The 25,544-nt window shown below is 37.1% G+C and overlaps 1 protein-coding gene across 1 annotated transcript; it reads left to right on the top strand.

The window, feature by feature from the left end:
• Nucleotides 1-206: 206 nt before the first annotated feature.
• Nucleotides 207-25,200, top strand: TOMM70 (translocase of outer mitochondrial membrane 70). Its single transcript, XM_044251219.1, has 12 exons — nt 207-693; nt 4,597-4,770; nt 7,001-7,127; nt 8,721-8,830; nt 12,878-13,026; nt 14,745-14,952; nt 17,151-17,285; nt 18,218-18,325; nt 19,217-19,333; nt 21,788-21,885; nt 22,433-22,555; nt 24,749-25,200. Exons 1-12 carry the CDS (start codon nt 367-369, stop codon nt 24,900-24,902), a joined length of 1,830 nt encoding a protein of 609 aa, XP_044107154.1. The 5' UTR covers nt 207-366; the 3' UTR covers nt 24,903-25,200.
• Nucleotides 25,201-25,544: the final 344 nt, after the last annotated feature.

The raw sequence follows: 25,544 nt of genomic DNA, 5'->3' as shown, positions 1-25,544 counted from the left end.
GCCCAAGATCCTAGAAGCTAGTCTCACAAACAGCAGCGCCCCGAAAGGGAAGAGAAAGGGACACTGACGACGCCCCCTCCCGCCCGGTTTCTCACTGACCCGGAAGTAATTTCCCCCTCTTCTCTTCACTCCGCCCCCCCCACTTCCCCCCCAATAGTTGAGAAGGGAGGAAAGGGACGGCCGGGTCTGGCCCGGCATGCCCTAGGCTTCCGGTGACCTCTGGCCCTTTTCTGTCGTCCGCTCTCGCTGCCTAGCGTGCTCTCTAGCCCAAGGCTTTCCTTTCCTCCCTCTGGTGTTCCTTCGCACGCTAGCTGGTGACTGAGGCGCCCGCGACCAGCAGGGAGGCGGCGGCGGAGGACACTCGTCATGGCCGCCTCTAAGCCTGTGGAGGCGGCGGTGGTCGCGGCGGCTGCGCCTAGCTCCGGGAGTGGGGTGGGCGGCGGCGGCGCGACTGCGGGCCCTGGCACTGGGGGCCTACCGCGATGGCAGCTGGCGCTAGCAGTCGGGGCGCCCCTGCTGCTGGGCGCAGGTGCCATGTACTTGTGGAGCCGGCAGAGGCGACGCCGGGAGGCTGGGGGCCGAGGTGATGCCGGCGGTTTAAAGCGTAACAGCGAAAGGAAGACCCCAGAGGGCAGGGCCAGTCCGGCCCCGGGCAGCGGACATCCCGAGGGCACCGGTGCTCACCTGGAAATGGTGAGAGAAACAGCCCTGGGCTATGGAGGTGGAACCCAGCGGGTGAAGGCTTTCCTTGACTAGTTGTGCGGGTCAGGGGGCTTCCCATCCGACGAAAGCTGCCTGGCAGCACATGGGTTTAGGGAAGCGCATTTCTGGCTGCCTTTGTAGGGATTGGGATAGCCCGAGGGCACAAGTTAGTGTTCTTTGATAGAATCCTTTTGGTTTCAAAAAAAATATTTGTCTTTTTTCTCGTGACACAGCATTTATCACTGGCATTTTGGGTACGGGGGACTTTTGCAAATATGAAGATTGTATTTAACTAGTGAAGGAAGCCAGATTCCATTTACGATTAATACATTGTGGTTGATAGGAATTGTGGTTTCCAAGGCCTAGAACTTGATCCGTAATAACCTTTTAATAATGAGCCACCCCTGTTTTATGAAGTGTCTCAGGGTAGGGGATAGGTAAATACAGTGACTGTTGGTTGGCAGAGTGAAATGGTGTTGAGTAGCCTTTTTTTTTTTTTTTTTTTTTAAATCTGTGGGAGCGAATTCTTAAACTTTTTTGGTAGAAGCATGTTAAGTTCATTTTTTAATTTTACCTGAAAATTTACATGTTCGAGCCTGACGTGCGTGATAAAGATTCTTTGATGTTAGGCCAAGCATCAGAGTATTTGGTGAACTGCTTTGCATGGTTTTGTTACCGACTTTAAATCCTTTTGGTATCTGACAGCTGTGGGGAATAAGCCTGGCTGCATTTAACAATACTGGGATGGGGTGGGGTGGAAGATTTTATTTGCCTCTCGGATTGTACAGTGATAGTTCAGAGTAAATCAGAGTTCAGAGAAACCTTTGGTCAAATAGCTCCCAAATAGATTTGTGAGTCATTTCCATGTTGTATTATTCAGGTTAAAGACATGATTTTACTAAGTAGTCAAACAAACTTTAAAGGAAGTTTTGATGTGGGAGTGAACTACCATAGTTTAATGCCCACCTATATGCTAGGCTTTTGCTAGGCTGTGAGAGGGCCAGATAGTCTTTGTAGTGGGAGAGTAAAACATTGCCGCCTTTTTTTTTTTTTTTTTTTTAATGTAGAAAAGATGCGGTATGGTATGCTGGAAGAGCCCATGGACTCTGAGAACTAGGAGATGTGCACTTTGTTGTGGACTCTCTAGCACAGTTACCTTGGGGAAGTTATTTTATCTCTCTGGTCTAGTGTCATCCGCATACTATAAGAGGATTACAATATTTTAGGTCTCATGTCTTTGCCAGCCCTAAAAATTGTTGCCTCTGAGTGCTGCTAATGAGAGTGTTAATCGGGAGATTCTTTGAATTCCCACTTGTGTGTGTCATTTTCATATCTGAAATTCTCTGATCATTTCCTATTTCATTTGTTAGTTTAATTTTAATCACAGAAGAATAGTGAATGAATGAGAAACACAAAAGCTTTTAGTGCTATTATCACTAAACATAAAAATAATTTTTGTACATGAAACTTTGTGACATACACACAAAGTAATGATATTCTGGCTACACAGACAGATGTAGATGTCTTAGGCATTTCTTTTTCAAACTTGGGATTCTTTTGAAATGTGCATTTCTTTAGAACTTCATTGAGTATAGAAACTTTTTTATCTTTTTTTTAAATCTGATGATAAAATATATATTCTGGTATTCAAGTTTTTTTAATGTTACACAGGAGTTATCCCATGTGAAATGGTTAGGAACCACTAATCTAAGCACTCTAGAATGGGAAGGGAGAAATGAACTTAAACATTTTAATTAGGGGGTCACAGACTGAGTAACCTCTGTTTCAGTCATTTTTTTGAAGTAAAGTAATTCTCTCCCCTTAAACAAGCTTCTAGTTATTTTTTAAAAATCAGGATGATCAATGACATTCCTATATAACTAACTACAATGAACACCTTTCAGTCTTTATTTCACTTGATCCTTGGTGATATTTCACATTGTCTTCTCTTAATTTTCATAACTTTTCCTGTGGCTTCTGACATAGTATGTTCTGGTTATCTTTGCTTTTTTTTTTTTTAATTTTTTTTTTTAAGATTTATTTATTTATTTGACAGAGAGATCACAAGTAGACGGAAAGGCAGGCAGAGAGAGAGAGAGAGAGAAGCAGGCTCCCTGCGGAGCAGAGAGCTGGATGCGGAACTCGATCCCAGGACCTTGAGAGCATGACCTGGGCAGCGGCTTAACCCACTGAGCCACCCAGGTGCCCCGGTTATCTTTGCTTTTTTAAAAAATTTCTTGATACCTCCCTTGCTGATTGTTCTCGGTGTCCTTTCCAGGCTCTTTTCTCTGCCTCTTCCTTTTCTTGATCTTCATGTTCTATCATAATTATTCTTAACCTTCCACACCCTCACTAGATGCTTGCTTGTTGTGTGGGAGTTTTATTTATCTCATATACTGATAGCTCCCTAATTTCTTGTCTATAGCCTAGACCTCTCAAGAGACCCAAATTTAAGGGGAATTTTCACTTCATTACTTCACAAATATTTCACATCCAGACTACCCTGTTTTTCCTGAGAGTATCTCTTATCAATGTTCCTCATCTAACTAGTTTCCCAAGCCAGAGATTTGGATATCATCTTAACTTTCTGCTCCCTGCATGTTTTCCACATCCAGTCCAGGAAAATATCTAGAAAATTCTTAAGTCTGACTACTACATTTCCACTGTCATTATTTCTCAACTAAATAACTGCTCTTCTTATTGTCTTCTAAATCCTTTTTGTCACTGCCAGAATTTGACAGCCCATGCTTAAAATCATGAAGTGGTGTTCTGTTATTCCCCATAACAAAGTTCAAACCCGTCATCATTTAGGACCCTCCATAATCTTGATCCTGCTTACCTCTTCAATTTTATCTCTTCTTTTTTTTTTAAGATTTTATTTATTTATTTGACAGAGACACAGTGAGAGATGGAATGCAAGCAGGGGGAGTGGGAGAGGGAGAAGCAGGCTTCCTGCTGCCCAGGGAACCCGATATGGGGCTTAATCCCAGGACCCTGACACTTCCTCATGTTTTTCACCTTTGGATATTCTGTGAACACTGCCCAATTCACCTACCTTCTCATCCTTCAAATAACATGTAGGTATTTTAATCTTTTCTGAAACCCTGGGCATACCTGGGCATACCACTATGTGATTACATAACAGTCTGAACTGTTCCCTTCCATAGCACTTACCACATTGTACTAGAGTTGCTTCACATATTATGTGAAGGCTAGGACTGGCTCTTTCTCACTGTTGTCTTCTCAGAACCTAATACAATGCTTGGTAGAAAGCAGAGGTTGAATAAATCTACCAGTGAAGCTTCATTGTTTGCAGGTGTGCGTGTGTGTGTGTGTACACACACATAATTCCACAAGTTGAGTATTTTTTTCAGAACTCCAGCTTTTCATTTTTATTCTACCAGTCAATCCTAGAAGTTGCTATAACAGTCTTAAACCTTATTTAGGCATTCTTTTTATAAATCACTTGATTTTGGATCAACTACAGCCATAATCCTGCAGAAGCTGTGTTCTTACAAGTGGGTTCTTAGGTTAAGTGCTCTGTACTGTGATTTCGTAGGTGGGCTTGGTTGTAGATTTTTAAAATATAATATGGGAGAGAACTTTGTAAGTGTTGAATCACTGAATTATACTGCAAAAACTGATAGCACTGTATGTTAACTAACTAAAATTTAAATAAAATAAAAACTTGTAATATGAAAAATAGTACATAAACCGTTGGTCTAGCAATCCTAGTACTGAGACTTTATCCCATGAAGATACTTACATGAAGCAGTGTACACTGTAAACAGCCACTCTACCTCCCCATTTTTCTTCTGTCAGTTTATCACTGTTTTAATCACTGATCTGAATCTATTCCTGTGTATTGGTAAGTGTTATTTCCTCTCATTTTAGAACTCTCTTGATAGAGCCCAAGCAGCCAAGAACAAAGGCAACAAATATTTTAAAGCAGGAAAATATGAACAAGCTATTCAGTGCTATACTGAGGCGATCAGCTTGTGCCCTATAGAGAAGAACGCTGACCTTTCCACATTTTATCAGAACAGAGCTGCTGCCTTTGAACAGTTGGTATGTATCTTAGGGTTTTTTTTCCTTCTTTTTGCTTGCTTTATTTGCATAGTGTTTCATTTAATACCAGCCAAATCTAATCAGTTTTCTGAACAATTTCGATTGTTTTGAAATTACAGGCTTTTTGTTTTCATATCCTTTAATTACATAGCTTTTTTAAGAATAGATTTTAATTTTGCTGGTTACAAATATAACCCAAAGTTATATATATCAGATTTTATAAAACTAGATGATACAGGAAGCTATAGTTTCTGGTGACCCCAACCTTCTCAATAATTTGAGGCTATTATTTCAACTTTTTCTCTCCATATGTGGGGTTGGGGGAGACCATGTATTATTGTAAAATATTCTTTCATTTGCCACTATATCTTGTGCAGTTTTTCTTAGCACATGCAGATTTGTCATTCTTTCTGACATGCTGTATATAGTAGCTGTTGTATAGTTGTGTACTGAGAACATCTTCCTGTTGATGAACATTTGGATTGTTTCCTATTTTACCTATTGCATTCAGTGTTTGAGTAAATATTCTTATAAGTATTTTTTGCATACTTTTGGGAGGATAAAATTCAAGAATAAAATTCTAGAAATGGAAATATAAAAAAAGAGCATCAGTACCTACTCCCAACAATAATATATGAACATGCTTGTTTTCTGTCATTCTCACCAACTTATATTCTCAGTCTTGATAATATTTGCCATTCTGGTAGGAGAAAAATACTTGTTTTAATTTACACTTCTTAAGATGTTGCTAAAGTTGACTATCCTTTTCTGTGGTTATTGGGCATTTGTATTCTGCACATTTATTTGTTCAACCAAATTTTATGGACCGTCTCCTATACGGAAGGTTATGGCGGTACAAGCTGGGTTTATAAGAGCAAACAGTTATGCATGGAGCTCAAGTTTTGCTAAACAGCAAACTGCTAAACAACATTTTCATAAATGCTTTAAAGAATTAACCTGATCTTCAATAGAGGAATGACTGGAGATGGGGTTGGAACATAAAACAGTAGAGAAGAGTGTTAGAAGTAGAGGAAACCATATGTGTAATTGCTCTGAGGCAGGAAGGAGTTTGATGTGATTAAAGAATTGTAAGGGATCCTGGCGTATAGAAAGATCCAGTTGGAGAGGTAGCAGAGGGCAGATGAGACAAAGCCTTGCAAAGGTAAGGAGATTGGATTTGATTCTGAGTGTAAAGGGAAATACTTAAGGATATTAAGTAGGGCAGAAACATCCTCTAAAATTGCTTTCAGTGTTCTGTCAAGAATATATTATAGGGAGGCAAGAGTGGAGACAGGGAGACCAAATAAGGTTGCTGTTGTAGTAGCCGAGGTAAAACATGAAAGAAAAGCTGAGACCCAACAACTTGCTGTTGTAGTATTGGTCGTGAAGGATAATGAAAAGCAGGAATGTTAATAATGGTAGAATGCGGAAGGAGTTAGACAGCTAAGTAGAAGTTGAATTAAGAAATCTCTATTTTAAGGAGAGTGGTTTGGTCTAAAGAGAACCATCTAAATTTAGATTTTATATAATGCCAGGACAATAGATATAATCACCTAGGAGAGAGAGGAGAGATGAGGCCGTGAATGTTCCACTTGTAGAGCTCAGGGGAGGGGGAGAATTTAACAAAGGACATTGAGAAGGAGCACCCATTGAGGTAGGCAGAAATCAAGTAGAAAGGCTGTTCTTTGGAGGTTTGGCAATATAGAGGAGCTGAGAAGTGGGGTAGTAGCTGTAGGGAATTACATTATCAAAGGAGGATTTTTAAAAGATGGAAAATACTAGAGTGAGTGTTTTTATGCTAATGGGAATGCTTCATTAGAGATGTAGATAGATGCAAAGGAGTAGTAGTGAACAGAGTGACGTCCTTGAGTGGGGACAATATGGACCACAAGTGGAGAGGTGGCCTTTGATGAAGAGGGGCACTTCCTTTTTTAACAGCAGGGAGGAGATAATAAGAGCACAAAGATGCAGGTAGGCTTGTAGATTTGGTGGTAGAAAGATGGCCCAAGTAGGTTTTATGCCTATTTTTGAAAACCAGGTTGCTTTTCTTTATTACAGGTATTTATATGAGCTGTTGTAATATATCGTGGATATTAACTCTTTTTATGTATTGGGAAAATTTTTGTGTGTTCTAGGACTCTTAATACTCAGCCTGTTAAGTTTCCAAAACTGATTTCTCTTGAACAGTGCTTCCTTTAGTGTGACTTTTTTTTAATACTTTCAATTACAGCAAAAATGGAAAGAGGTGGCACAGGATTGTACAAAGGCTGTTGAACTTAATCCCAAATATGTGAAAGCTCTCTTTAGACGTGCAAAAGCCCACGAGAAGCTAGACAATAAGAAGGAATGTTTAGAAGGTGAGGGTATTTTTGTGTTTACATATGAAAATTACTAAAGGTTTTGTAGTCTTTGATAAATTTATATGAAACTCTGCTTGTGAGTAGAGAAATCACTTGGATTTAAAAGTTAGATTCTTCCCCAACTGAGAATTTGTTTTCTAGTTTAAATTGAGATTGCTGGTGCTTGAGTATTTGTTCTTAATTATGGAATTAAATTAGTATTAAGTTTTGAAGTTTACATCCCATACATTTTTAACTGGGCAAATAATGAGCCTCAGTGTAATTCCATGAATAAGAAATAAGAAAATAGGTTTTAGTAAGTCATAGTGTTGCTAAGATTCTGCATATTTGGGGGGATTATCCTATATAAATGTGAAATATTTTTGAGATGAATCCTTAAAATAAACATTTGGTTTTTGCTCTTGGTATTTTCAAACATGATTTTATACCCAGTTGGAAAGTATGTAGTTGGTACAAAGCATCAGATGAATTTCCATTCTCAGTAAATGCTGTAAATATTCTGTGGCCTCTGATTGGCCATATTTGCTTCCAAAATTTCAGTTAGAGTATATAGGCCACTGGCTTTTAAAGTACATTTTTGTAGGTGACATGGAGCTTAACCGAAGTGATTTCTGCAAGTTTAAACTACTTTAAAAGCATCAGTAATCAGATTTTGCCAAAACTATTTTTTAATAACATTATTTAAAAGGAAAAAGCCATTTTATTTGTAAAGTCTGGATTACCAAATGAGGGTGGTTTAAAGAACATTTTAGAAAAGTTAGGTTTTGTGGTGTCATGTACTTTGGTGGTGGGTGGAAGGACAGTTGCTTTGGAAAAGAGAATTCTGAGTTTTCAGGCCAGCCCTTGAAGTTACTAACAGTTAATAATTGGTAGGAAGGAGGTGAAGTGGATTTTAGATAAAAGGAAGGGGATGGGAAAAAGATACTGGCATTGGCCTTAGCCAGGTTATCAGGAGGACATACAGCAGATTGACTTGTTTAGAGGATTTGGAAGTTTAAGAAACTGAGTTCAGAAAGAGTGGGAACAGCCAGTGTGTGAGTATTTTGAAAGGTTGAGAGTTTTAAGAAACACTGATCTTTTAACTTTGAAACAACTTTAACTTGAGCTGTGGCATAACCAGATAAAAATGGTATTTTGCAGCAGATTTAATTGAGAACTCTTGGCCAGATGGCTTTGGACACAAGGAATAACTCTGAGGCCTATAAAAAGAATCAGACATGAGAGAGCCACATTTCATTGATTTGGCCTTTAGGTACTGGCCAGAAGAGAATCTTCCTGGATTCCTTGTTTATTTACTATGTAGAATGTGAGAGTGGTGAGAAACATCACAAACCATGCAGTATAGTCCCTTGGATTTCACAGGTGAGGAAAGCAAATGACCAGAGAAGTGAAATGAATTTATGAGCTTTGAGTTTGATTATAGAGTATATAAAACTAAAGTATTGAACAGAATCAATTTATTGGAAATAAAATTGATAGCTATATCAGGCTATCAATTTGGTTTGGCTTTCTCTGGTAACGTGGTGCCCATTTGATGCTGCTGATCATCTTTGCAATAATTTTATACTTCATTTTTTCCATCATTTCTAGATGTCACTGCTGTATGTATACTAGAAGGGTTCCAAAATCAACAAAGCATGCTGTTAGCTGATAAAGTTCTTAAACTTCTTGGAAAAGAGAAAGCCAAAGAAAAATACAAGGTAAGTCTGAGTTGGTCAGTAGAGGGAACATATATTATGAAGGGTCATTTTTAATTTATACTGCTTAAACTTGGATGTGATAGTAATGAAATTAGATCTGGATTGTATTTCTCTTCCTGTAATCTCAGGCTTTTGTGGCTTATCTTTTCAAAATAAGAATGTTAAATGTAGGCTATATCCAATATGGTATATATCTGGAGGATACTGAAAGAATTCATCCATATTAGGGGTCACCAAAGAAGGCCTGTGGGCCTCATCCAGTCTGCCCCCTGTTTGTATAAGTAATGTTTTAACTGGGAAACAGCACTCCGACATTGTGTTTGGCTGCTGTTAAGCTTTAACAGCAGAGTAGAGTGGTTGTGACAGAGACTATATGGCCTGCAAAGCCTAAAATACTTATTATGTCATCTTTTAGAGGAAAAATTTGCCAATTCCTGCCTATATCAATAAAGTTTTTAAAGGCATAATATGTAAATTGGCACTGGTTTTAGGCAATCTGTAACAGATGACTTAATTCAAGAAATATTTATTGAACAAAGCAATTTTAGGAGGGTGGGTAGCTATTGTCCTTGCCCTTATAGAATTACAATTTAGTGAGAGAGACCATTAATAAGTGTGAAAGGCATGATACAATGAAGTGTCATGGAGGTCTATAAGTAGAATGCCATGGGACTACCACAAGCATCACTAAATATCATTGGAGATTTTCTGCTAAACTTCAGTAATATTAAGGTAGTTGTTCCTTTTTTCTTGAAGGAAACGTTTTTTTTTTTTAAAGATTTTATTTATTTATTTGACAGAGAGCGATCACAAGTAGGCAGAGAGGCAGGCAGAGAGAGGGAGAGGAGGAAGCAGGCTCCCCGCTGAGCAGAGAGCCCGATGTGGGACTCGATCCCGGGACCCCAAGATCATGACCTGAGCCGAAGGCAGCGGCTTAACCCACTGAGCCACCCAGGTGCCCTTGAAGGAAACTTTTAAATTGACTTCAATAAGCTGTATATTTGTTTTTTTAAATTTTGCACTCCTGAATATTCACTGAGTTAAACAGTTAAAACAGGTTTCTTCACTGCAACTTTCATGTGCTAGGATATATTGTGAATCTTCAGGAGGAATGTAGCTGTAGTGGTGTAGTTCTCAGTCTCTTTAACTTCTAGAACCCTTTTTTCCCTTGATCATTTCTTAGAACAGGTTCCTCAAAACACTGGGTGAGTACCATGTAATAGTCTCCCCGCCTCAAAGGAGCCTACTTTCCTTGTGTGTATTTATATAATGCTATTGTTGAGTGATTGTACTGGTTGGACTTCGGGGTGGTAAGAAAATATAAGATAACCCACATTTACACAGTTTCCAAATCAGTTTCCACTTAAAAAAAAAATTTTTTTTTTTAAGTTTTTATTTGTTAAGTAATCTCTGCACCCAACATGAGGCTCAGATTCACAACCCCAAGATCAAGAGTCACACGCTTTTCCAACTTGAGCCAGCCAGGTTCCCCTCCACTTAGACTTTCTAATCTGTTTGTATGCCACCTTTGTGACACAAAATCACAAAATACTTTTTTTTTTTAAGATTTATTTTTTTAAATTTATTTGACAAAGAGATCACAAGCAGGCAAAGAGGCAGGCAGAGAGAGAGGGGGGACACAGGCTCCCTGCTGAGCAGAGAGCTCAACATGATTCTTGATCCCAGGACCCTGGGATCACAACCTGAGCTGAAAGCAGAAGCCCAGCCCGCTGAGCCACCCAAGCACCCCACAAAATACTTTTTACATTATTGTTTTTATTTTTACAACAACCCTGTAAGATAAATAAGGCAAGTATTTTTATTGCCATCTGGAGATGAGAAAACTGAAAATGACATGTAACAGGTCACCTGGCTAATAAGTAGCAGAGCTAGAATTTGTATCTTGTTTCTTTGATACTTATTAAGTCCATTGCTTACATTGTTTTCATTTTAAATTTGTAATTCTCTGTGGAAGGCAGGGAGGTGCCTTTTCCAAACTGAAATAGTAAACTAAAGACATTAATGATTTACTCAGTCTTCAGTACTGCTTTTCAAAGTGGCAAATGATTGCCCCTGTATATTCCTATGCACAGTCTTTAGGGAAATACTGAAGTTAAGCATACTTTTCACTTGATGGGTGACCATTTGATTTAAAATATTAACTTGTATAATCCTAGAGTAAGAAATTTAATCTCTTCCACAGAAATACAGGTTTTCCCCTAGATTTCCTGTGTTTTCTTCCCTCCCAATCTCCTCTATCCTAGATTAGGTCATTTACTTAAAAAGCCAAATTCCCTTTTTTTTTTTCCTCTTTCAAATATAAAAGTATTAAATCTACCAAAATAACAGAAATGGTATTTGTTACGCATATGATCTAAAATGTCACGTTTCAATTTAAAAATCTTTGAGTTGAATTCTTAAGCTAAAAGATCCAAAAGATGTGAGAAGAGTTTTATGTCCATATTCTCTACCCTCTTTAAAACTTTATCCTAGTCAGACTACAAGGAGAAGTAAAATGCTTCCATAATTATGAATCAGGTTGCCATGCCCAAAAGTGGTAATTTAAGTAAGAAATGAAATTTCCCTAAAGATAAAATGTAGGGATCTGAAGGGGCACATGCACCCAAATATTTATAGCAGCAATGTCCACAGTAGCCAAACTATGGAAAGAGCCTAGATGTCCATCAACAGATGAATGGATAAAGAAGATGTGGGTGTGTGTGTGTGTGTGTGTGTATACACACACAATGGAATACTATGCAGCCATCCGAAAACCCAAATCTTGCCCTTTGCAACAACTTAGATGAAACTAGAGGGTATTATGCTAAGCGAAATAAGTCAGTCAGAGAAAGACAATTATCATATGATCTCTCTGATATGAGGAATTTGAGAGGCAGGGTGGAGGGTCGTTGGGGGGAAGTGAGGAAAAAATGAAACAAGATGGGACCGGGGAGGGAGACAAACCATAAGAGACTCTTAATCTCATGAAACAAACTGAGGGTTGCTAGACGGGGTTGCAGGGTAGAGACAGGGTGGCTGGGTGATGGACACTGGGGAGGGTATGTGCTATGGTGAGTGCTATGAATTAGTTTAAGACTGATGATTCACAGACCTGTACCCCTGAAACAAATAATGTATGTTAATTTTTTAAAATGAGCCATCAACTTTAAGAGAAATTTTTAAAAAAATAAATGAGATTTCGTTCAGACTTTTGATGGCATTTACTGTAATGGAGACACAGTACAACTGGAGGACAGATGAAAGCCTGTGGTAAATAGACTTAACAGCACCTGTGTAAGATGTGGTCTTGACTGGTTAATTAAGATGCTGATCTTCTAGGACAGAGACCAGAGAGAGATCATTTTAAGATTTCATTTTTAAGCAATCTCTGCACCCACTATGGGACTCAAACTTATAACCCAAGACCAAGAGTTGCACACTCTACTGACTGAGCCAGCCAGGTTGCACTAGAAGGAGGTAATTTTTAACTCAACAGTTATTTGCCTCCTGTATTACACATTTCACCTTTTTAACTTTTAGTGAGTAGTCCTAGGGGGTTCTTGATACTTTACATCTTTCAAGAGAGGACGTGTCATTAAATATTTATTTATTTGAGACAGTGTGAGAGAGAGAGAGAGAGAGAGAGTGTCTGTGTGTGTGTGTGTGTGTGTGTGTGTGTGTGTGTGTAGGGCAGAGGGAGAAGGAGAGATAGTCTTAAGCAAACTCCACGCTCCGCTCAGAGCCTAACATGGGGCTCGATCTCATGACCCTGAGATTATAACCTGAGCCGAAAACAAAACTTGAATGCCTAGCCAACTGCACCACCCAAAGAGTCCCAGAGGGATGTCATTTAAAATCTGCTTGGGATGGGTAACTTTACCTATTCCGCTGTCTCTTGTCCTGTGGTTTGGACCCTAATATTCTTCAGTTACCTGAGAATGAGATTCCAGTTTTTATAGCAGTCATTTTCAGTGTTGCACAAATGTACCTGCTTCTATGGTTAGTGTTTTCTCATTTTAATATGATTTTAACATGATTTTATTTCAGAATCGTGAGCCTCTGATGCCATCTCCACAGTTTATCAAATCTTACTTCAGTTCCTTCACAGATGATATTATTTCTCAGCCCATGCTTAAAGGAGAGAAGTCTGATGAAGATAAAGACAAAGAAGGAGAGGCCTCAGAAGTTAAAGAGAAGTAAGTATATCAAGCATTGTATCTGTGTATTCCTACATGATATTCTCAAGAGGATTCCCAGTGAGTCAAGTGGTTGACTGTATTGGAACAAGGGCACTAACTTGAAAATTGTCATGTAGCTCAGCATCCAGATGCTTTAGTGCAGGGAATATTATAAACTATGAGGAACTTAGGAGTGCCCTGAAGAGTGACTTCCTTCAGAGTTTTTTCTTTGTTTTCTGCTTGCCTAGCCATTCTTTGGGCTTCTTGGGTTTGCTTCTACAGAGAATAGAAACCAAAGTACAAGATATGCTATGTTTACAACTGGAGGTCAAGTGATGTGATGTGGTATATAAGTCACATAGTCTGCTTGTCCATTTATATTTATCAGTATTGTGTTTTGGTGGTAAAGCTGGCTCTCCTTTCTAAGAGAAGGTACAGTATTACTACTAATATGGCATTTTTTAATGAGTTCTAGAAAAATGGGAATATTGTTCCGTAGCAAAACAGAGTTTTACATCTATAGCATATTGGAAAGTTTGAGGAAACATTGCTTTCGATTTTTGTCTCCAAATTTTCAACCATTGTTGGCCACCTTTTAAGGAAAGATACTATGCATAATTGTATCAAGAAACTCAAACTTTAGTTAGTTGATACACAGTCTTTTCAGAAAATTGTAGTTGAGAAGTAAATGTTTAAGGCAATGCCAATAATTTCCTCTTCAGGCTAGGGAATAGTCAGTCCTTGCTAGAAAAACTACAATGAAGTTAAAATGCGGGGAATATTAGAATGTAATTATTAATTAAGATAAATTAAGAGAGCTTATAAGATTTTGACTGATAAAGCTTAAATTGCTTGCCAGTTTTCTCTACTTGGGATGTATAACAAATGAAATGAGAAAATATACTCTTAACTTAAGGAACCTTACATTTATAAGACCCCATAGAGGTTAGTTAGTATTAATTTCCTTTTCACATTAAAAAAAAATCCCTTCTACAAGCATCCTCAATAAATTTTATCGTCTTAGAAGAATAAAGACGTTAGAAGAATAATCATGTATTTTAAAAAGTAAGAAAGTGTGTAGTTTATTAAATGTCGTACTTAATAGAAGACTCTTCCTTTAAATTTCCTTCTTTGATATTTCCATCTCTTCATTCTGGGTCTGTTTATTTAGGTGAAACAGCACAGATTCTGGATGGGAGCCCTTCAGATAATTCTCTGCCTCCCGTCTTGCTCTTTTACAGTGCGTTTTCCACAACAGAGTGTTCTTTACCAAGCACAGATTGGGTCATGTCTCTTAGCTTGGCTTCTGTGACCTAAGCTTAATTATCTCTTATTTCTCTTTTCTTTCTGTTGGTCATAAAATAACTGTTGAGTGACATCAGTGTGCCATATGTTTGAAGGTGAATAAGACCAGATCCTTGTCCAAGTTGCAGATCAGTCAGTCATTAGTTCATCTTTTAACATATATAAATGCTGAAGCCTAGGCAGTAACCCTAGGTTTCTGCTATTGATTCTGCTGTTAACCTTTCTTTAAACTTCGCAAGACATCAAGAAAAATCCCAGTCCCTGTCAGGAAGCCTGATCTGTTATCCCTCTCCCCACTGCCCCATTCCAGTCCTACACTGGAATAAGGGAAGTGGGCAGTTGCTTAACTCTAGAAATGCTAAGTGTGGCAAGTTTCAGCATTTGATCCTTTCTTAGTAAATAATTTCCTATGTTCATTTTTTTTTTTTCAGTTCTGGATATTTAAGGGCCAAACAGTATATGGAAGAAGAAAACTATGATAAAATAATAAGTGAATGCTCAAAAGAAATAGATGCTCAAGGCAAATACATGGCAGAAGCATTATTACTACGAGCTACCTTCTACCTGCTTATTGGCAATGCCAATGCGGCCAAACCAGATTTAGATAAAGTCATCAGTTTGAAAGAAGCTAATGTGAAGGTACCTTTTAAAATGTGTGTGTGTGTGAAAAGAATTAACTATAAAGTGTGGCTTTAGCATGTACTGCTAAATTTTTCACATTGACGTTGCCATTCCCCAAAAGGCTGTTTTTATTTTGGAAGCAGCTACACCTAATGATGATTTGATACAGTGAAACTGAAATGTAAATATCTGTGATAGTTATCTTTAACCAGAAAAGGAATTTTTTTCTTTTTTCTATGGCATCTGGTAACTCAGCTTCCTTTTATAGCCACTGCCTACTGTATTAGACTATATTTAGATAGGAGTAAGGGTGATATATTAATGTTATAGGTCATACAAGATTGTAAAATGCATTTAACAAAGCACATTTAATCTGAAAGATTTTATGTTACATGAATTTAAAAATGGGTTCTAAAAATACGATACAGAGAGATATACTAAAGTAGATCAAAAATTTCTATAGTTGTGTGGTTGGAACAGCTTTTTATGTGTATATAATTATTTTCATAATTAAGATTTAAGGGGATCTGTTGAATTATATGAGCCTTCTACTCAGTGTTTTAATAAGACAGAGCTCAGCTACCAGTTAACTAAATTCATTTATTAGTTTGTTAACATCTCTGTTGTTTGTTTCCTCACTAAATTCTGGCTTTTTTCACCTCCAAATGAATCATTCATGTATGGTGTGGATTGTAAAAGTTGTTTTCAAGGCTTAAGTATTTAATAAACTATCTTAACCTCTTATAAACAAAAGGCATTACAACTAAGTATTTGTTAGAAGTTCCTTTCAAATTGAGGTTTTCAAGTTGAAGATACCCTAGTAATATGACTTTGCATTTTATTTCCTAGTGATTACAAATATCTTCTGGTTTTGTTATAATTATGGGGGTATTCTTATTTGTTTCATTGAAAGAAAATTTACTTTTGTCTCAAAGCATTTTTTTGGAGAAGAAACCTATTTTTTTCTTTCATGGCCATGACTTAATTGTTTTAATGGCAAGTAGTAATGATAACTATCATGTGCCCTATACAAAAATTAACTCAATATGGATGAGAGACCTAAATGTAAAAGTTCAAACTATAAAACTCTTGGAAGAAAACTTAGGAGGAAATCTTCCTTACCTTGGATTAGGCAATGATTCCTTAGATATAGGAACAGTACAAAAATCATCAAAACTAAAAACATTTGTAATTCAAAAGACACCATGAAGGAAGAGAAAACATACTCCACAGAATGGGAGACGATATTCCCAAATCATGTATCCAGTAAGGTGCTTTTATCCAGGATATATACAGAACTCAACAGTAGAACCCAATTTAAAAATAGGTCAAAGATCTGAACAGACTTTCTCCGAAGAATATATAAATGGTCAATAAGAATATGAAAAGGTGTTCAGGATCACTTGCCATAGGGAAATGAAAACCAAAATTACAATGAGGTATCACTTTATACCCACCAAGATAGCTATAATCATAAAGATGGACAGTTAAGAGTATTAGTGAGGATATGGAAAAATTGGAACTCTTACACATTGCTGGTAAAAATGTAAAATGGTAAAGTCCCTCTGGAAATCAGTTTGGGAGTGCCTCAGAAATTTAAATATATTGAGTTACCATATGACCCAGCAGTTCCCCTCTAAAGAATATACCCAAGTGAAATGAATATATATATCAACACAAAAACTTGTACATAAATGTTCATAGCAGTATTATTCATAATAGCCAAAAGGTGGAAGCAACTCAGATGTTCATCAGCCAATGAACAGATAAATTGTGGTCTGTCTTTACAGTGGAATATTATTCAGCCATAGAGAAAAATGACATATTGACACACGCTATAACATAGATGAACCTTGAAAACCTTATGTTAAATGAAGGAAGCTAGACGCAGAAAGGCCACATAATGTACAATTCCATTTATTATGTGAATGTTCAGAACATACAAATCTGTAGAAATAGGAAGTAGATTGGTTTCCAGGGGCTGAAGATTAGGAAGGAAATGGGGAATGACTGCTAATGTGTATGAGGTTCTTTTGGGGGTGATGGAAATGTTTGGAATTAGTCTGATGGCTACACAGCTCTGTGAATATATTAAAAATGACTGACTTGTACACTTTTAAAGGATGAGCTTTTGATGTGTGAATTAGACTTCAAAAAAGACTTTTTTTAAAAGGCTAAATTCTAGTAATGACAAACCTCTCATTTTGGTTATGTAGCTTCGAGCAAATGCTCTTATCAAAAGAGGCAGCATGTACATGCAACAGCAGCAGCCTTTGCTGTCTACTCAGGATTTTAACATGGCTGCTGACATTGATCCTCAAAATGCAGATGTTTATCACCACCGAGGACAGGTAAATTAATTTTCTTATCAGGAGTTCTGACCTTTGGATTGAGAAATACGATACCATTTTTGAGAATGTTGTCACAAGTTTCCTGTATCGTTTCTGATCGCTGTGAACAAAGTATAGTATTATAGTTTGGGTTGGCATTTATTTAGTCCTATCTTAAATATTTGTCCTTTGAATTTTGGTATTCGCTTATTTAAAAAAAAAGAGAGAGAGAGAGAGAGAAGCCTACAGATATTGGCCTGCCAGTTCAAGTTTGGTTTTCAGGTATTTCTGGCTCTTAGGTTTTCAGTGACATTGAAAAATTTACTGAACATTTGAGTTAATGCTAGAATCAACAGGGAATTTCTGTGGGCTTCTTGCTGTAAGGAGATTTTGTCCTGGACTATACCAATAGTACCAAAAAATCTCTTCTGAATGGAGTTTTATAATATGCATATTTGATTTTTAGTAAGGATATGTAGTGATGAAAACCATTCCCAGTTTCAGCCTCACCTGGGAAACACATGGCTTTATTACCTGTTTAACATGGATGGTTTCTTGAAATGCATTAGGGTGGAATGTATATAGGCTATCCATATAATAACAGAAAGGCAGCTGCCTTTGGCTCAGGTCATGATCCCAGAGTCCTGGGATCAAGCCCCACATCGGGTTTCCTGCTTAGCAGGAAGGCTGCCTCTCCCTCTCCCACTTCCCCTGCTTGTATTCCCTCTCTCACCATCTCTCTCTGTGTCAGATAAATAAATAAAATCTTTTTTATAAATAAATGATAGGATTTTTCTAGTTCACTGTTTCTAGAAAGTAATTCTATACTGAATAACTACTACATGCATAGCATGATGCTAAACCATGATTAAGAAACACTGTACTCAACTGGTGTGCCTATTATTTTGCATTGTGTATATTTGTTGTGTGTGTGTGTGTTTTGTTTTTCTTAGCTGAAAATACTGCTTGATCAAGTTGAAGAAGCAGTCGCAGATTTTGATGAATGTATTAGATTAAGACCTGAGTCAGCTCTGGCACAAGCTCAGAAATGTTTTGCATTGGTAGGTTCTACTTTATATTGTATTTTCCTAAACATCATTTTTATTTCCCATTGTTAACAAAAAAAGTATCTCACTGTCCACAAAACCATCATCTCTTTTTCCCCCCAGAGGATGACTACAAGGGAAAAATGTGTTTTGGGAAATAGAAGTGTATTTGCTAATTGAGGTATTGCTCCTGTATTCCTCTGAATGTTTTATTTGAGTTCATCTTGATAAGATGTTTCTCCCTGATTTCATGCTCCCCTAAACAGCACTGTTCTCGCTGGTTTGTTTGGTTTTTTTTTTTGTTTTGTTTTGTTTTGAACCATAAGCTAGCACAAAAAAAAAAACAAAAGCATTTGAGGAAATACTCTTAAATCATACCAGATAACTGCTCTCTATCTCACATTGTTAATATTTAAAAACACAAAGCTGAAAATCAACTAAAATAAGTTCATTTTTAGTGAAATGAGATATTCCAGTTAACCCTATAGCCTGAATCCTAAAAGACTTTTTAAAGAAATTGGTCACAAGCATATTTAAATTGTGGATGAAAAATGTTATTAGATGAAGCTTAATAGTAACTTTGGTAAGGTGTAATAAATTATATTAGATTTAAAACTCCCCCATTTATATGCAAAGTTAACTTCTTACAAGTTAGTATGCCTTCTTCTAGATTATTGAACATCTTGAAATTATATAATGGCAATGAAGTCATAGTTGTACATAGCCTATGGATCCCTGCTCCGGAGATATTTCCTTGGAACCCTTTTAGATGCAGCAAATTAGGTTAGCAAATCACCTGCTTTTCTGGAAATATTTATGTGATTTTGTGTGACTGTCATAATATGTTAAATTCCACACGTTTTTGAGTTCTTGATTTGACAGGCCTGTTTTGATTGTTTTAAACAGTATCGCCAGGCATATACGGGAAACAATTCTTCACAAATCCAAGCAGCTATGAAAGGTTTCGAAGAGGTCATAAAGAAATTTCCAAGGTGTGCTGAAGGCTATGCACTTTATGCTCAGGTAAATGTGATTTTTCATATTTTTTTTCAGTTGGCTTTTTTTTTTGTTTGTTTCCAAAATTTTATTTTTTAGAGGTGGGGGAGGAGCAGAGGGAGAAGGCAGGGGAGAGCATCTCAAGCAGGCTGTATCCCAGAAGAGCCTGATTCAGGGCTTGATCTCACAACCCAGAGCTAAAGTCAAGAGTGAAGCTTAGCCATCTGAGCTATGCAGGTGCCCCTTAAAGATTTCATTTTGAGGTAATCTCTGTATCCAACTTGGGGCTCGAACTCAAAACCCCAGATTCAAGAGTTGTGTGCTCCACTGAATGAGCCAGCAGAGCTCCCAGTTTCCAGTCTTTAAAGAACTGCATTTATATGCTGAATTTCAGTATGGAAATTAGAAAACAGTTCTTCCCTGGTTGCAGCCTCTGTGAACATGAATGGCTTTGTTCCTGTTATGATTCTCCTGGCTCCAAAACAGTCTTGAATCATCTTAGAGTGACTCCTGTATTAATACAGTTTGAGAATGCTGGCCCTAAACTCAACATGGGGAAGCTCAAGTTGAGTATTTCCCTCAAGTGTTCATTTGGATTAGATTAGCAAAAGTTAATTACCTGAGGAAAATTTACTCTGTGCTGTTGGTAGGAAGAATGTGATGGAAAGGCTTTTCTTCCTATTTAGATCACTGTCCTTTTAAATGGCTAGATAGGCTGAACAGCTCATTTTAATTCCTCTGTGGTTTGCCAAATCTGAAACCTTTCCTTGCTTTAGGATCGAAGGTATGGAAAGGAGAATGTACACTTAAGTTATTTTCACCTTTTAATTGTAGTCTAAAGTCTTTGAAAACTTACTAATTTTAAGTCATTTGAATGAAAATGGTTAGCTTCTTACAGCCGCAGTTAGACTTTCTTATGTAAGTAAATCATCTCAAAATGTTTTCTCTTAGTCTTTACGTTGGAAGTTGCTTTTGATATATTCATAAACCAGACATCTCAGTATGCTGTGTAATATCTTCTCTTATTCTTTTTTATTCCAAAGAAGTGTTTTTCTGCTACCCCAAACATCACAGAAATAGGAAATACTTTAAAAATGACCATGGGACACCTGGGTGGCTCAGTTGGTTAAGCATCTGCCTTCAGCTCAGGTCATAATCTCAGGGTCCTGGGATCAAGTCCTGCATTGGGCTTCTTGCTCTGTGGGGAGCCTGCTTCTCCTTCTGCCTGCCACTCCTACTCTCTCTGACAAAATCTTTTAAAAATTTTTTTTTAATTTAAATAAAAATGACCATCTGTGATAGATTCCTACCTCCAAACCTTTCTGAAAGTTGTTTTTAATTTCTTACATGCATTTTTTTTTTTTTTTAAGATTTTATTTTTTTGACAGAGAGGGAACACAAGTAAGGGGAGTGAGAGGCAGAAGCAGGCTGGCTTCCTGCTGAGCAAGGAACTTGATGTGGGACTGGATCCCAGGACCCTGGGATCATGACCTGAGCCAAAGGCAGACGCTTAATGACTGAGCCACCCAGGCGCCCTGGGAGCTTTTCTAATTGCATTTTTCCCTGTCACTATGTTGCCTTCAGAATAGCTATGGCTTATTGAGCTATCTTCTTATCAGCACTAATGTTACTAGTCTAAAATTTCTGTCCTTTCACCCTTGTGGTTTTTACTTCATGAGATAACATATATATGTTACATTATATATAAATAAACAGTTAGATATAATGTAACCTTTTTTTAACTCTCAAGTTTGAGCTTAGATCCAGGCCAAGTCTCAAAGTTAGGTTCAGTGTGAACTGGTATCCCTAAAAGCAAGTGTTTCATTTCTGCCATGGGATTTGCCCTAAAATAGTTCACTGTAGCTGCTTTTTTTTTTCTTTTAGCAACTTCTTGTTTTTTAAAGATTTAATTTATTTATGATAGAGATAGCAAGAAAGGGAACACAAGCACAGGGAAGCTGAAGAAGGAGAGGCAGGTTCCCCACTGAGCAGGGGGCCCGGAAATGGGGCTCTCCCACGACACTGGAATCATGACCTGAGCCAAAGGCAGGTGCTTCATGACTGAGTCACCCATGCACCTCTTTTTATTAACATTTTAAGGAATGACTGACAGTAGTTACCACATAACTGAATTTATTCTTCCAAATGAGTACTGTCTTTAAAAATAAGTCCTTAAATTATGAATAAGTGACTTGAGTATACCTGTGGGAAACTGATATTAGAACTGGAATTGGCACTAAAAGTGGGACTTTCTCTGGTATTCACTGTACGAGATCATCTGCTGTTGTATATACCCACTTGACAAAAAGAAAGAACAGGTAAGAGTTCATATTTACAACAGTGCTTTGTTAAATAAAGATGTAACATTTAAGTGGGTAATGAATGGATAAGTTAAGTAAATTTTAATTAGTGAACAATATACTTTTAATTGCTTTGGCTGACAGTTAACCTTAATATGACTTAAGTTATCTCCTCACATAGGCATTAACAGATCAACAGCAGTTTGGTAAAGCTGATGATATGTATGATAAATGTATTGATTTGGAGCCAGATAATGCCACAACATATGTTCATAAAGGGTATGTATGTTTTTGTATACCTCTTTGTTTCTGTAAGAAACTGTGTATCCTGCATGTAATATGGATATCTTCTGGTCATTAAGAAGGGAAGTGGAAGGACTGATAGTATCAGTGAGTTAACTGACATATTTCTTAATGCTATAGATGGCTTCATTGTTAATTTTTAAAATTTTATGTTTCATTCTTACACAGCAGTTGGTAAATATACTGTTTTCACTCTAAAGATTTCAGTTCTGAACATCCTGTCAAATGTTACCTAATAACTTACCAAATAAGTTTTTCCAGTACTTATGTACTTATCATTTTTAAAAAACTGTAGAAAAAGTAAAGCAGCTTTGCAAGGTAAGTTAGTAATAAGAGTCTGGACCTTTGGAAACTTTTTTTATAATAAGGAATTTGGACTATAAAACCAATATAAAATTGAGGGGAAAAATTAATGCTGATTATATACTGTTTTAGATTGTTTTTCCTTGTAAATTCATTGAGGGCAGAAATGGAGCCACCTGCTTATATTCCTATACATCTGACTGCCTTGTTGCATTTGCAGTTTACTTCAGCTTCAGTGGAAGCAAGATCTGGATAGAGGTTTGGAGCTCATCAGCAAGGCTATTGAAATTGACAATAAATGTGATTTTGCCTATGAAACCATGGGAACTATTGAAGTGCAAAGGTAACTTCTATACCTTGTTGTAAAGAAATTTAAGTCAGCTCCATAGATATTTATCTTTATTCTTCTCATTACAAATAGGTTATTGTCAATATCCATTAAATTCTTAATGTCATGACTTTTGAAGGAAGCGTCCCTCTAAACTATATAACTGATTTGCCTTCTTTCATTTTTTTCCTGTAAAAGTTACCCTTAAAAAGTTTTGTTAAGTCAAGCATATGCATTAGAAAGGAAAATTTGATCTTTCTTTAATATCTCTTATGTGTTCTTCCCTCTTTTCACCTATGTTATTTCTGTTGGAGAAAAAAATACCTGAGTGTGCTTAGGCAGTGCAGTGCAGCATAAGGGTTCCTCTCAGAATACAGGAAGATCTAGATCCTGCCTCAAATAAGCAAGCAGCCAAGTAACTGGACATGTTGACACATCATCCCTGAGCCCATGAGTTTTCTTAAAAATCAGGGAGCTAGATAAGACTTTTTGCAACTCTTACTTTTCATAACTTCTTGTTTTGTGAAAATATTTTTCCAGTGTTGCATTTGGGGACCACCATTAACAGGTGACAGCTGTTTATGCCATAGAATTTAGTGTCATATATACCTGAATAGTGGCATTGCTGTCCATTTGAGTATCCACTCTAGGCCAGGTACTGAAGCTTGCTTGGATGTTTTTCCAAATTTTATTTCAGATGATCTTTATCCCAGTCCTTATAAAGGTAGGGAGTATATGATCTTCATTTTAACTAAAGAGTGTAGAAAACTGGTTAACAGGGTTACATAATGATCCAGTAGTATGGGTAGGATATTAGCTCCTGTATTTCACTAATATCAAATTAACTGATCTTATAGGAATCTACAGGGCTTATCTTAACTCCCTGTCATTCAGCCCCTCCTGGGTCCTCTCTTTTTAGTGGGCAGAATAGATAGAGGCTGATGAAATTTGTGAAAATTACATGTAAATATTATTTATTTGCCAGTTTGTTAAAGTGAATATTCTTGCACTAGGAAAGGATGGGATACTGGTTCTTAATCTTTTTTGAGGAAGGCTATAGAGTTATTTGTAGAGCCTGGGTTAAGACCCCCTGATACACATTTTGATGGGTTTTCTTGGTATATTAATTATACTTTAAGGAATCCATTCTAAATCTTACCTTACAGGTAAGTAAATGAATATAAATAAATGAATCAGATTGCCCATTATCCTAGGATTTAGCCACTCTACTGTCTACCTAATAAGCAAACATGAACTCTGAAAGTTATATTTTAAAAAACAAGTCTTTAATATAGGCAGATGTTGTGGTAGGAGTTTAACTACAGTCACTCCCGAAGTCTGTTGTATTTCTTAAGAGTTTATTTAAGATTAAAAGCATATATTCATATATACATGGGTGACAAATTAAAATAGTCCTTGATTCTTGGCAAGTATGTAAAGCCTAACCACATCTAGACTGTAAGAGGTAAATTACATTTTTTTTGACCAAGCATATTCATCCATTTACTCAAAAAACAGATACTAATTACCAGGCATTGTAATAGGTTCTGGAAGTTGAGAAGTGCCTATTAAGGATGTAGTTAAGAATATGAATATGTATTCATCTGATTTGCATAGAATGATAGTATGTCTATGGGAAGACGGGACAGAAGGGGAGGATATTTTTCATAAGGATATTGTATTCGAACTGGGCCTTAGAACAGTGAGTCAGGCAGAGATGCTGTAAATCATCTCAGTATTATGTGTAGGTAGGAGAGCCAGAGGCCTGGGGGGATCCTGTGTAACTGGAGTGGAGGTGCATAGGTGGGATTCTGGTGGTAAAAGATGAGGGGAAAGAAGAGGAGTTCACAGAGTAAAGGCCCCTGAATACCATTAATGTTCTCTGAAGTTACATCACTGCTTTCTAAGGGAGCCTGTATAGTATAGAAACACAGAATTTAGGAACCAGACAAGATCATAATTTCAAATAAGTTATTTAATTTCTCTAGTCTCACTGTTCTTACCTATAAACAAATACTACAAAAGGTATAATGTAAGTACATAGTATTTGTAATAGTAGCTGATATTCATTGCTTCCTATGTGCTAGGCACTATTTTGTTTCTTACACAGAACCATTTTTTTAGAATCATGGAACTGGGTGGTCAGAAACTTCATTGTATTCTGTGAAATACTTGTTGGATGTGAAACATTTAAAATTGTTCTTTTAGAGGAAACATGGAGAAAGCCATTGATATGTTCAACAAAGCTATTAACCTGGCCAAATCAGAAATGGAGATGGCTCATCTGTACTCACTCTGTGATGCTGCCCATGCCCAGACAGAAGTTGCAAAGAAATACGGATTAAAACCACCAACGTTATAAAATCAGGGGGAAAGGAGAATGACCCTCTTTTTAGAAGTTTACTCCCTTTTCAACTGAACCCTAAAGACACTGTCATGAACTGTGTTGAATGGTGGAACTTAGTATTTCTGTTTGTGCTATTGTCATTTGTTACATGTTTCATGTTTAGGTGTTGTGGGAGTGGCTGTGGAAGGAAGTTTTGCAGTGTTGCAGCTTTATTCCCTGTACAACAAAAGCTTAGAACACGTTAAAGGGATATTAAAGTTGCAAAGAGTACAGATGATAATTGGCCATGCAAATAAAAACTTTGATTTGTTGATTTGACTTTTTTTTTTTTTGGAGGTTGGGGGTTATGTTCTGGATGATTTCGTGTGTGTGTTTGTGTGTATTTTACAGCATGTTGGTTTTTAAATTAACAAAGTAAGTGCTGTAAAATAGTTTTCTTTTGGTTTCAGTTAATCCTTTTTAGTTTTTCTTTTAGAAAACAAAACTTAAATGGGTATTTTTGTTTTGAAGGCAGCAAAGCAGACCCTTTAAACCACTGTCAGCATGCACAATGTCTGATTCTGCAAAAGGTTAGAATCAGTGGCAACTTAATCCTTTTGAACCCATGCAACTCCAATGGATAATGCACATTGTTCTTAAAGCAGCTGGCTTTCATAT

Source organism: Neovison vison, chromosome 6, assembly GCF_020171115.1.
Source record: "Neovison vison isolate M4711 chromosome 6, ASM_NN_V1, whole genome shotgun sequence".
Taxonomy (NCBI): Eukaryota; Metazoa; Chordata; class Mammalia; order Carnivora; family Mustelidae; genus Neogale; species Neogale vison.
Note: the sequence above shows the minus strand (reverse complement) of the source record. Positions and strands in the feature narration are given on the sequence as shown.